The sequence below is a fragment of the Orbicella franksi genome, chromosome 1, assembly GCF_964199315.1.
Source record: "Orbicella franksi chromosome 1, jaOrbFran1.1, whole genome shotgun sequence".
NCBI lineage: Eukaryota > Metazoa > Cnidaria > Anthozoa > Scleractinia > Merulinidae > Orbicella > Orbicella franksi.
In genome coordinates, this window is record NC_138145.1 from 21,352,532 (window position 1) to 21,364,939 (window position 12,408).

General features: G+C 38.5%; 1 protein-coding gene across 1 annotated transcript in view; it reads right to left on the minus strand.

The window, feature by feature from the left end:
* Positions 1-2,422: 2,422 nt before the first annotated feature.
* LOC145496988 (multivesicular body subunit 12B-like) overlaps positions 2,423-12,408 on the minus strand; it is a 12,836-nt gene continuing 2,850 nt past the window's right edge. Inside the window, exons 2-9 of the mRNA XM_081476759.1 lie at positions 12,303-12,392; positions 11,495-11,588; positions 11,270-11,405; positions 9,824-9,955; positions 9,271-9,362; positions 8,668-8,729; positions 8,105-8,155; positions 2,423-7,220 (exon numbers count right to left, since the gene is read on the minus strand). Of these exons, the coding sequence (XP_081332885.1) occupies positions 7,176-7,220; positions 8,105-8,155; positions 8,668-8,729; positions 9,271-9,362; positions 9,824-9,955; positions 11,270-11,405; positions 11,495-11,588; positions 12,303-12,392 (702 nt within the window). The 3' untranslated portion in view covers positions 2,423-7,175. The remainder of the gene's footprint in view (positions 7,221-8,104; positions 8,156-8,667; positions 8,730-9,270; positions 9,363-9,823; positions 9,956-11,269; positions 11,406-11,494; positions 11,589-12,302; positions 12,393-12,408) is intronic.

Below are 12,408 nucleotides of genomic sequence, written 5' to 3' on the forward strand. Positions count from 1 at the left end.
CAGCAAATTCAAACGCATCAGTAATAGTATACTCGTTCACAGAAAGTGGTTTCAATTATTCTTCAAGCCATTTAGCCAGGTTAAAGTTGTTATTTCCAGTGGCTGATAAAACTGGTCTCATACTCAATTTGGCTTCGTGTGTCATTGGAAGCTCATAAAGATGGGCCAGTCTTGAACTCGTTTGAGAAAGCGAAGTGGCATAACAAGCGACAGAAAAACGCCAAAAAAACTTTTCACTTCATAAGGGCTTTAACCACAAACCACGGCTCTTGAAGAGGGAAGAAAAGATGGTGGTGGAAGACGGAGAGGGGAGAAGGCTAAATTGAAGGGGTTGGGGCTTTTTCCAAAAAATAAGTAGCTGGGAAGCATGACACATCTCCAAAACTACACAGAACATTACTACTGCGAATGGAGTTAGCTCGAAAGAATTGTCTAGCTATTAACATATTCTTGAATCGAGGAGACGAATAATAAGGAGGAGCGCTTATTATAAAACCCTGGAAGCTCATGAAGGGCGAAGAAAAGGCAGGAAAAACGGTTGGTTGATCGCTTATGACCCACTTGTAACATTTATATGCGTGACGATTCAAGTCCACAGGGCGGCTTCACGATACGAGACAAAAGTTTAACTAATCCGCCATTCATTGTATTAAAAATACTTAATCACTGCAAACCACAAAGAAATCAGTAAACCTAGATTAGACAGTTAGCTTCCTTGGTAAATCATTAAAACAATTTTCAGTATCTTTCCTTTGTTGCAACATTTTACATGATCAGGATGAACAAGAGCTTGGCATTAATTCTCTTGATTATGGTTACCATGAAGATGGCTGTAGATTTGAGGGAGCAGTTGAGTCGCCGCTACAAGTACGAAAGCAACGATGAGGTAAGTACCACTAACGTTTGTCACAGTATTGTAACAAAAAATGCGTGGAATTATGAGGGATGGCGAAAATGTCACTTTTTTCCTTGTTAAGCTATTAAAACTTGTAAATGAAGAACATGATGTAGAAATTGCATTATTTGTTAAAATGCTATTGTAATTAAGTTTTCTTTAGGCTATGAACCAATCGAAACCAACGAAACTGCTTATCAAAAACGTTTTTAGTTTAAATTTGTAGCCAGTGATTTTCTTATTAATTTAGGGTGGGCTCGACCAGTAGAGATGTATTTTATTAAATGCGAACGTCGATTTCTCCCTCCTGTTCAATGATGCAATGCCCAAAAGTGGTAGGTAAATAAAAATGGAATGGCAGAAATTTGGTAATACGAACTGCAGCCTAGCTATAGATTGGCGATCTCAGAAACCTTAAAATTTCTCTTGTTTTAAATTTCATTCACTATTGCATAAAAGGCATATGGGGTTAATGTCATAGTTTGCCAGGTTGGTCGCTTTCGTGTGGGTAGGGAAAACTATCCTTGGGACACTGGCGAGTCATTCTTATTGCTGCTGTTATTTCCCGCCGCCAGAACACCCTAGTCACCTTTTATGTTAAGAGAGTTGAACAGTTGAACCCGGTGAAAAGGGAGAATACTGAAATATGAGTATAATGTTCAAAGTTCCTGCACTGGGATATGGCAAGTTTTCGCCTTGGAAACTTGCCGTTAACGTTTTGGATACTGATTCTGCTCGTAAATTGGCGGCGCATTCTAACGGTGGGCAACACTCAAACAAAGCTATGGCGTTTTTTGCTCAAAATTCTGTTCACGCAAGCAAATTCTGCTCCAAAATCTCTGCTGGAGAGAAGTGACCGATCAGCTCAGCTACATCTTGTATGGATAAATTGTAGCAAACACCGCATAGAAAAACACCCGTTCTCGTTCGCAGTGAGTCCACCAACTGTAAGCAAATCTTAAGTTGTGCGGTACCGCTTGGCAGATATAGCGATCTCGCCAACGAGTTCGTGTAGGTCGCTATTTTGCATTGTTTGTGATAATTATCTCTATTCCCAAGAAAGCTTTCAGACAGAGCAGTTCAAGGGATCATTTTTTTCCCCTCAAATATGCTATAGTCTTGACTTTGCTTGTTTTGGAAACATCTTGCAATGCATTATGGGTAGCTCAAACCAAAAGACATTTCGTAGCCTTAGTCAAACATTATATTATCAACCTCGACTTCTTGAACCCCCCATTTTAATGAACCAAGTTCCCACAAGGGCCCGACCTAATCGTTATTCTATTGTATCTTACCTTTGTTTACGTCTCGGCCATTTTGAATTTTGTTTACGCTATTAGGTGTGGGACCGACCAACTCTTGCAGCGCAATTCCTTCTTCCCGTTTTCATCGACAAAGGTTTAATAACGTTCAAACCACCGCGGGTCTTAGTTGCTTCAAATGGCCTTGGAATTGTTCGGAACACAAGGCAAGCAAAACACGACAGCACAACAACAGGGCAAGCTAAACTTGTAGACATCGAGCCTAGTTTGTGGAAGACATTCAATATCTGTTTACGACTTAATATATCAAGAGGTTTGTGAATTGGTATTTACTGAAAGGTGACAGTCGGCTATCCAAACACGAGAAATTATAACATTTCGGCGTTCTCAAATAATCGTTAGTATGACCATTTTGTTTGAAGAGATGCCAAAACTCGACGTGTACAAAATTCAATTTCTGAGTGAGGCCTTTGTGTTTTTCGTGAGTCCTGACGTGGCATTTTACGAACACTATTATTTTATTCTTATGATTCGTTTTTTATTATTAATATTTTATTGTACCCTCAGTCTGCATTTTAACCCCGGTCTGCAGTCTGCATTTTACCCTCGGTCTGCATTTTACCCCCGGTCTGCAGTCTGCGTTTTACACTGACCGCCTTTTTTATACCCTTGAAGTGACCTGCTTTTAGACCTGCTCTATTTTGGCCTGACACAGTCGCAACCCAAGTTTCGATCTTTTAGTGCTTAACAGCACTCTTGGAACTGCGAACTGCCGCAAACATTCAGTTCTTCAAATGCCGCATGTCAAGTTACTGATCGCCAGACTTAAATGATGTCCTTTGACCACCAAAACAGCTATTTAGAAGACATTCTGTCACTTACACGTTGACAAGCTCTCTATACGTGGCACAATCGAACTTCTTCTGTCGAAATATCGACATCGAGGCTATACGTCATGGGTGTCTATTTCTCAGACCCAGTCTGCTCAGGTCGGGCGGGGCGGGGGGGGGGGGGGGGGGAGAAAGGCGGCTCATCGTCGTGAAGTCAGTAAAAGAAAAGCAATGGCTTCAAGCAAAGGTCCACGTAAGGTGGAATGGTCCCTAAAATGGACCAAAAAGTTTGTTGAAGTATGGCGAAGAAGAAGGAATGAAAAGTGACACCAACATGTATCAACACGTCTCTGCAGGTACACAATCCTGTGCAAACGAAGCTTGCTAGCTTGCCTTTACACACTTGCAACGACCTGTGCATGCAGTCTTGCAGCTGCAGCGGATGAGTTCGCACGGCGTGTCCTTCATCTGTGGCAGTGTCATCCGCACTGGAATCCAAGACTTCATCAAGTCATCATGTCGCCATCCCCATTCAGAAGGGCTTGGAGGAACTAGTTGCGTTCTAAGAGTTTGGGCCCAAACGTGCCCACCTTAATGCACGGAACGATTGGTGTGCTCCAGGTGTGCCTTTTGGGTTGGAGGAATTTCCCCAGGGTCCTACACTTCTTGGAGAAGAATTCTTGTCTCGCTACATTAACCTTTGTTAGGTTACATGTACTTGTGCGGTCGTATAGGAGAATGGCAAAACGTTCAACCACAGTCAAGCAAGCATCGTCGACCACTTCAGGTAACGAGGATAGGGTCAGCAGTGTAGCTGTAAGCTCGGGGAGTACACCTCAGATGTCTCAGGCTGTCTTCTTGCCACGGCCAGCGAAGAAGGAAACTATGTCACATCCAGTTAGGATGTGGAACATGGGCAAACCGAAAGCTCTCTCGCAACCTAACGCTGTATTATCATGCATTTGAATGCGGAGAGAGATGTAAAGACATGAATGATCATCGCAGTTATTTAAACATTTTCGTCAGTTGAAAAAACTTCAGGCTTAAAAAAGATTAGTGCCCCTAAGAGCTTTCGCGGGTTATCGCATTGCAGAATGAATAACGATCGATGAAAAAAGAAAAAAAAAGACATCAAAAAAAAGGGATTGCGCTTCTTCGAGATGATCTATCTACAACTGCATGAAGGGGTTTCCGAAAAAGGGATACACCCATTACTGCCAGACTAAAGGGTTGAATAAAAGTGGGGAGAGGCAAAAAAAAACTCTAATATATACTTACTTGGATAAGAACCTAAACTCGTGACTCACTTAAATTATTCTAATCTAAGTGCCTCCTTAACCCTTTCAGCCCTAAATTGCTGGGAATTTTCTGCAATTTAATTAATACACCCCCTACACCCATGTACGGTATACCATTTGAAAGCTTCTGATCTGTGTATTTTAAAAATCGAATCAACAACCACTAAGGAAGTGATCGCTTTGACAAATAAACGGCACGCAATGCATGCAGAAGCGATGACTTTCCTAGAAAATTGGATCATAAGCAGACAAACTGATTCTCAAACTTAACTGTACAACTTTTGTGTTAGAAATTTTAGGGGTTTACATTTAGGGTAGTCCATTGGTAGTTCATTCAAGTAGTTCTTGTACCAGGTCCATCGTGTTGGTCCATATGACAGGGGTCAGCGAAATGTACCAACCCAAAACAGATTAATAACTAAATTTTCCAATTCATAATAAAGGAATTTCAGTTACCGTGTATTTCCACCCCCAAATCTTCGTTTAAAAGCTGAAATTAAAAGCACTCCCTCGATCCTACAAACAGCAAAGGAAAGCCGCAAAGTACAAGTTTCTCTCTCTGAAATCGACACCTTACTATCTTTAACGGTATTTGACAACGCTAATTACCTCACCGAAAATTAATTTGTTGTTTGAACTGTATACTTGTCAAATCGATTAAAAGCACTCCGCTGATCCTACAATCAGCAAAGGAAAGCCGCAAAGCCCTCACCTTTCGCCTGTGCGACTTACTTGTCTATCTAAACTTGTCTGTATGGAGGATATGTTCTTATTATGAGTTTGCCCGTGAATGCAAATTTATCCAATGCTGTATAAAACAAAATCCACCCTTAAATCTTATTTTAAAAGCCTGAATTAAAAGCACTCCGCTGAACCTAATTCTCTCATTTACTAACTCCCAGAGTGCATTTCGCTTCCACGGAGGGATAGATCGTGCGCGATATAAGCGCGACGAAACTAGAAGAAATCACTATCCAAAGGAATGCAAGCACGCCAGCTTAAAGCGATGACGTCACACAATACGTCATCGCTTAAAAATGGTTTGAAAGGAGAGAATGAAAAAGTTCAAGAGTCAAAATCTTCGTAAATATTAGGCATACCCCTAAACTATACCTTATTTTACAGCTTTCAATGAATAGGTTAATAACAGATGCAATACAGGCAGCGCGATTGTTGCAGAAAGAAGTTCCAAAACTTCCAGGGGTGGTAAACTAGATCATGTTTAGGGGGGAGGGGGGAGGGGTCACAATTTTATAACCAAACTGCGAGGCCACAAGCACAAGTGCTCTCCCGAGGCGAAAGGGTTAACTTGTGAAAATTTTACTGTCTAAGACATTCCTGCGCAATAAGTTCTATTCTTTGATACTTCTACAATAGAATCAGTTTCTGCATGCTACAGTGTTTGGTCTTAATTCGATAAACTTGTCTTAGTGGTAGTGTCGTAATTGACAATTGCGTCTTTTGATGTACCTTTGCATTTCCAACGCAGATTCACCATGGATAGCTTTGTGGAGTAACGAAAGGCAAACAATTTTCCTTCTCTTTGAAAAGGGAGGCCAATCCAGGTCGTTAAATAAATTTGTGAGTAGCCTGAGTTTGGATATGTTCAGTGGGTTACTTCCTCGTTCGCTTTATGGCAAAGAAAGCAGTGACGTCACCTATTGTTATTTATATGCCAACCAGAGAACTATTGGCTGGTGAAACAAAGAGTTCTTTTGTGCAGCTTTTTGTACAACGTTTGTAAATAGTTATATTCCCTATAAAGATCTACATGCATTGTATTTTATAAAAATGTAAAACTAATGTTAATTAAGTAAATTACTATATCTACATCATGTGAGTACAATAATGAGAACCGCTTCCAACTCGTTAGTTTTTTGGTTGTTATATGCCAACCAGAGAACTATTGCTTGCTTCGTTTTTTGGTTAGGTTGCCTTGCATTTTTTGCTTGCTTTTTTGGTTGCGTTGCGTTACTTTTCTTGCTTGCTTTTCTGGTTGCATTGCGTTGCTTTTCTCATTACTTGTTTGGTTACGTCGCATTTTTCGCTGCGTTGTTATTTTGGTTGCGCTGCATTTTTCGTTGCTTTTTCGGTTGCGCTGCGTTGCTTTTTGGTTGCGATAATATAAAAACGTAAGCCACAAACTTTAAACCAAGCGGAGATAAAATTCTTGAGTATTTATGTATAAAACTATTCAAGTAATGTTTCCTTTATGCTCTATTTTATCTTTCCTAATGCACTTATGCGCATTACTATCTGGTTTTGTTATCAACCTTTACTAGATAAAAATCTCGCAGGCTGTTCTGTCTTTTTTTTTTTTTTTAGTTTTTACCATGCATTTGATATCTTACTTGACCATTTTTGCAGTATAATTTATCTAATTTTGTCAGCTTTTTTATAAGTCGTTTAAATGTATTTATTTGCTTGTTTGTTTTGACTTACAGATCATGGCCACAAACTTCACTTCATTGCACCACATACATGTAATTCTGGGATTCATTCCCATTCAACTCAACACAATATGTGGTGTACATGAGGCAACATCATGGCAGCAACCGCTGCTCACTTCCATTCGCCTAAGCGTGAGATTACAGGGCACTGCTCATGCTCAGCGTAGATTTACAAAGAACTTGGGGACGGGAAAAGCTTTCAGTGCTGCACTGTACTCCCAACTTGTCTTGTTGCAAACAGAGAGGGTGTCGTACAAAGACTACACACCATTTTAATACCATTTAACTCAGCCAGCAACGTAATTTACCACCGGTCGCTCGCTGTGACTATCTAAATCAGCCAGCAACTACTTTACTCTAACGCAACCCTCTTTATGAAAAGTGGCCGCATGACACAGGCGGTGGAATTATGTTACCGACACTGACTAAATGATTCTTTCTCATCTTGAAGTCACAGCTCGCTCCTTGCTAAAGTCATAGTCGTACTACAAGAGGAGAAAAAAGCAAAGAAGTAAGTATATACTCATTTTGGCTCAAAAGACATGAAACAGAAAAACTGTTTAGCCCGCAAAGTACTGTTGATCTCCTCGTGACTATTTGAAACACATTTTGTTACCATGTAGAAAGAAGAGCTAACGTTAAGGCAATTCCTCAGAAATAAAATTTGTTGAACGATTTTTATGAAGCTTTCCCTGAATGTTCCCTATCAAGCACTGTTTCGAAAAATACAATAAACAGGATAGGTCTCCATGATCGCAAAACAGATATGATGTGCTAATCTTACCCCATTTGTCCAACACGTGCGTTATTTCATAGGTTCACGTTACATTATGCGATAGCTGGAAGCAAAGTTTTTTTTAAACAAATACTTGAAAAAGGAAAACGTGGCAGGTAGAAAGTCTCAAGCATATGCAACAATGTAATACACAATTTATGGGAAAAAAAATACACCATTTTATACGGCATCGACTCAAAACGTCCCTCGAGTCGTTGTTTTCAAGGTCATAATTTGTCTCCTCGACTACAGCTTTTGTGCACGCTTTTAGCTATATCGTTTTTCCTTCCCAACAATTTTCAACATAAGGAGAATAATTTGTACACCAAAATTATATAACAAAAAATATAAGTCACCATTTAAGAGAAAACTAGCATTTATTTCGCAGTCGAGCTTAACTTGAAAGGAATCCGTTGATGTTATATATTTGCACGCGCTTGTTTGCGCGCGCTAATGACGCGAAAATCTGTACGGTAGGTATGCGCAATGCAATTCTGAGGAATCGCCTTAAACTTATTACCATCGTTTTGCTTTCATTTAAATAAAAAAATGCCACTCCTTGATTTTATTCAAGGATGATTTTATTCAACTTACCTTTGTGTTAATGTCACTAACAGATAAGCTTTGCATATTTGGAATCGCGGGCTGCAAAAGAAACATGAAACATCTACGTGTCGTCAATAAGCAAAAAAATTAAGACTAAGAAATTTTTTACAAGTGCTTCGACATGGATCACTAAGTCGAGATTGGTAAACTCGAATTTTGTTATTGATACAATTAGTAATTAGGCTATATAGTACATTAAAATTCTAACTTAGCTCCAAGGCTTAGAGAAAAAAGAAAATTCATATATATCCTTGCTTCCACAAGCCACGGAGTAAACTCAGAATTTTGATATTCCCAAAAGATACTGCAAAAAGTTTAAGCCACACGGTACAACTGTAGGTCACCACGTCCCCAGTCAATGCAAAAAGTACAATAAAATTATTCACCAGATAACCTGACTAGACTCTAGATCGCGAGTAAAGCCACCTAGCATCACGCAAAAGGGTGACAGGGTACAGTTAACCAGACTACTGTCATGCCCTTGGACTGGTCGATCAAATGATTGATTTGTTCAGTTGGTAACTGAGTGCAAACAGGGTTATCAAACTTACCCCAGACTTCTTCCATAAGATATCAAACTTGGAATTAACTTCAAAAGGGAGGCCTTCAATAGCTACAAACAACGAAGATAATCAAAGTGCTCTGTGAGTAAACTCGTGAATTTTGCAGTGAATGATGACCGATATGAGCTAACCTTTGTGTAATATCATGAATTACTCTTCTCATGCATGTAAATATTACTGTTTTAAGAGGACAATTACAATAAGCAAAAACCAGGGCTTATTTAACTTAAAATTAAGGATTTCACAATTTTTAAGATCTTTTCTCCAGACTTTATGCCCACAGCAAAAAGGCTTTTCAGAATCACATTTACAGTCACAAGAACCGACCAATGACTGCTGACAAACTTTACACAAGTCTTTCAGCCTATACCATCAGAGCTAAACTAACCAATCACTTTAAACAGACCAGACTTATAACCTCATTGACTGACTAACACTATTCACTTGACTCTGAAGATGACTTCTTCTCAGGTTGTCAAAACGTCAGCCAACAACAACACTTCTTTTCAGAACTACCCTCACCCGGAAGATCACACAAGACGAACTATTTTTAATGATTCTTTGTAAAACACATGAATGGACGTACAGTACCTGAAGATGCCGCAACTTTAGGAGTAACAGGAGGAGGTGCCTGGTAACCTGGCTGTGGTTGCCAGGGTCCTGGAGCCTGAGCCTGACCATACCTACAGTGAACATAACACAATACATCACAACCATAGAGTGTTATCTTCTGCCTGTTAGGCCTTAGTTGTCTGACAACCACTCGCTTCCCAGAAAAACTTCTAACCATACCGTACATGAAAACAAGAACATGTTTATGACTACATGGATTGTGTATGCTTGATCTGAATTACTATGCAATAATATTTTAGTCCTGCAGGTCTGAGACAAGTTCAAGTATTTTGTAAGATTACATATAACAGAAATATTGTTTTAGCCGTTGAGTTGTTTGTTGATGCTTTTAAATCCCAAACTTGATTAAGGAAAGTGAAGAGTTAATGCACTGTACATTCTGTACAGATTTAAGTTTATTCCAAGTTCTCTCACTGAAAGTAAAATACATTCAAAAATGCTAAATACATCATGTCAGTACCGGTAATAGACAAAGTCTACATGTATGTGTATCATGATCATGGCAACTAACCATTCCTGTCTGTTTGGTCCAAGAGAGTGAGGAGCACTGGAGTATGTGTACTGATGACCAGCAGGATGCCCAGGTTGATGTCTTGTAACTGGGGCTGTTTTATAACACAGAGAGAGGTTATTTACCTCATTCCTGATGGAAAGACAATCCATTAGAGAAGAAAACAAAAAACATGTTTATCTTGTTTCATGAGTGTTTGATTAGAGTATATTACAAAGGCAGATAAAAAATTATAATATCAGAACCAATTTTAAGTGAGGCTTACATGTGATGTTGTCGCTAGAGTCCAAAATAACACCTTTGAAACTAATAAGCGAAAAACTTAAAACTCATTTAGTTACATGCATGTCTAACAGAGAGATGCAACAGAATGCCAGTCTGCTATTAGAGACAGAAGCTGCATCTCTGGTTGAGAGCTACAAAGAAATGTTATGTATAGAAACAGCTCCCGTTATAACAGACTCCCACTATCACAGAATTTCAGGCACTTCAGGTGGTACCAAACTAACGTTTTTACTGTTCTTCTCTCATTACAACAGAAATGTATATGTATCATGTGACATAATTATTCTGCAGTCTTGGAATGTTGACTAGTTTTTACTCTATTTTGACCTACTTTATATGATTATGAATCAAAGTAAATGTGTACTACAAATGAAAAGAAACTGGAATCTCAAGAGTATAGCAGTAGTGAGTATGTGACACTACATAACCAGAAAATTGGCTCATGTTCATTACAACCCACTACTGCAGACAATTTTCACTGGCTGCCTGTGCTTCCAAAAAACTGCTGAAGTATTGGATAAAGTCTTCTTTGAATTTCCAACGCTTTATTTGGAAAGCAGATTATTCAATATTGAAACAATATAAACTACTTATTAACCGAGAATGCGGTCTTTACAGGAAACTCTCAGACTGAGAGCTTGCCATATTGACCGAGTAATAGCAAGGTCAACACGACAAGGTCTCAGTTTGAGATTTTGCTATAAAGACCGAACGTTCGAGGTTATTAAACTTGTTTATTATATAGCTATTGGCTTTGTTTTTGCAAGCCCGCAATGAGCCCATGGGCCTTACAGGAGAAGAATACCCTAAAATTAGCCAATCAGAGTGTGCGTTTATCGGCTACAAGAACATGCCATATAATAAGGTTCCATAATAAATTCATTAATTCACCCTTGGGTGGAATGCACTGGATATTTTGACTGTAGTAGTCAGTGAAACTTTGAGTCTTTGAGTGCAATATTAAAGAATGTACATGATTGTATAATTATTGGTTATTTTAAAGCAAAATTTCTGGATAGCAAAAGCATTTAATCAGCACATACATGTACATGTGTACAATACATGCAATTTCGAGTTCATAGAAAAGTAAGCACTCACACTCATGAGAGAAATATTGCAAACAACAATTTCCCTGTACGTGTACATTTTACATGTACTTACACAATTAGGTGGTATCCAGGAGGAGTTTGTTCCCCTTTTGTTCTGTTAATTAACACAATATCACAAACAGCACTAGTAGCTGTCTTGCTAGACTGAATCTTAAGACAAAGAAAATGCTTCCTCAAAGCTTTGTCATCTGCAAAATTAAAGAGAATGAATGAATGAATGGAGATATCAGAAAGGAGAGAAAAACAATTATTCAAAACTGCACGCTCTTGTATTTACCATCATCACAGGCTTTTGTAATTGCTGAAAATCCTGCCAGCACAGAATCATCTTCTCCAATAACTACCAGGTCTTCTATAACATTCTCTCTTGCCTGCATGAAGAAATAGTGGTCAAATTAAGTTCTGAAAAAATTCCCTGAAGAAAGTTCTGCCAGAACTTTATAGACTTTGTAAGTTTTTCCTAGCCTGTTGGTTTAAATTTTATTAATTTTTTTCATTACAGTAAGTTCAGAGATTAATTTGATCAAAATTATTAATTAAATACATGACAACACTGACCAGGGCTGAAAAGTAATGCTAGCCAAAAAGGCACAGGCTACCAAAACTGCAGTTTTGGCTAGCAGATTTTGGGCTTTCACTAACCATTTTGGCCTTTTAGTGGAAAGAAATCACAAATTATAATGAACACTGCTGACATATATAAGGCTTATATGAGAAATTGCATCAATTGACTTTAGTATCACATGTTCATGTACATGCTAGCAGTTAGAATTTCTGTTTATTTACATTTTTCCAACCATTTCAATTTTATTTAGCAATTATAATTATGAAATCAAACTGGTTTAAAAACTTTTACGCCAAAGATAAATTTAAACCACATCATTATAAATGTACATACATGTACACATATGTTCAACCTAAAAAGTGAAAAACAAATATCTAACACAAACAAACACAGTTTAAATAATTGAACATTTGATTTACGTAATTATGTATGTCACAAATACACTACATCTGCAGATGAACTACAGGAGCTAACAGTAGAATTCTAATTCATGCAGAAACATAAAATTTACATAATGAACCTCTCGAGTGAAGCAGAGATAACGTTTTCCTTTGTGCCGCCAAGTGCTGTCAAACAGCTGACCATCATGCCCTTGAACAGTCTTCGCAAGCTTTAATGGAAAAAAA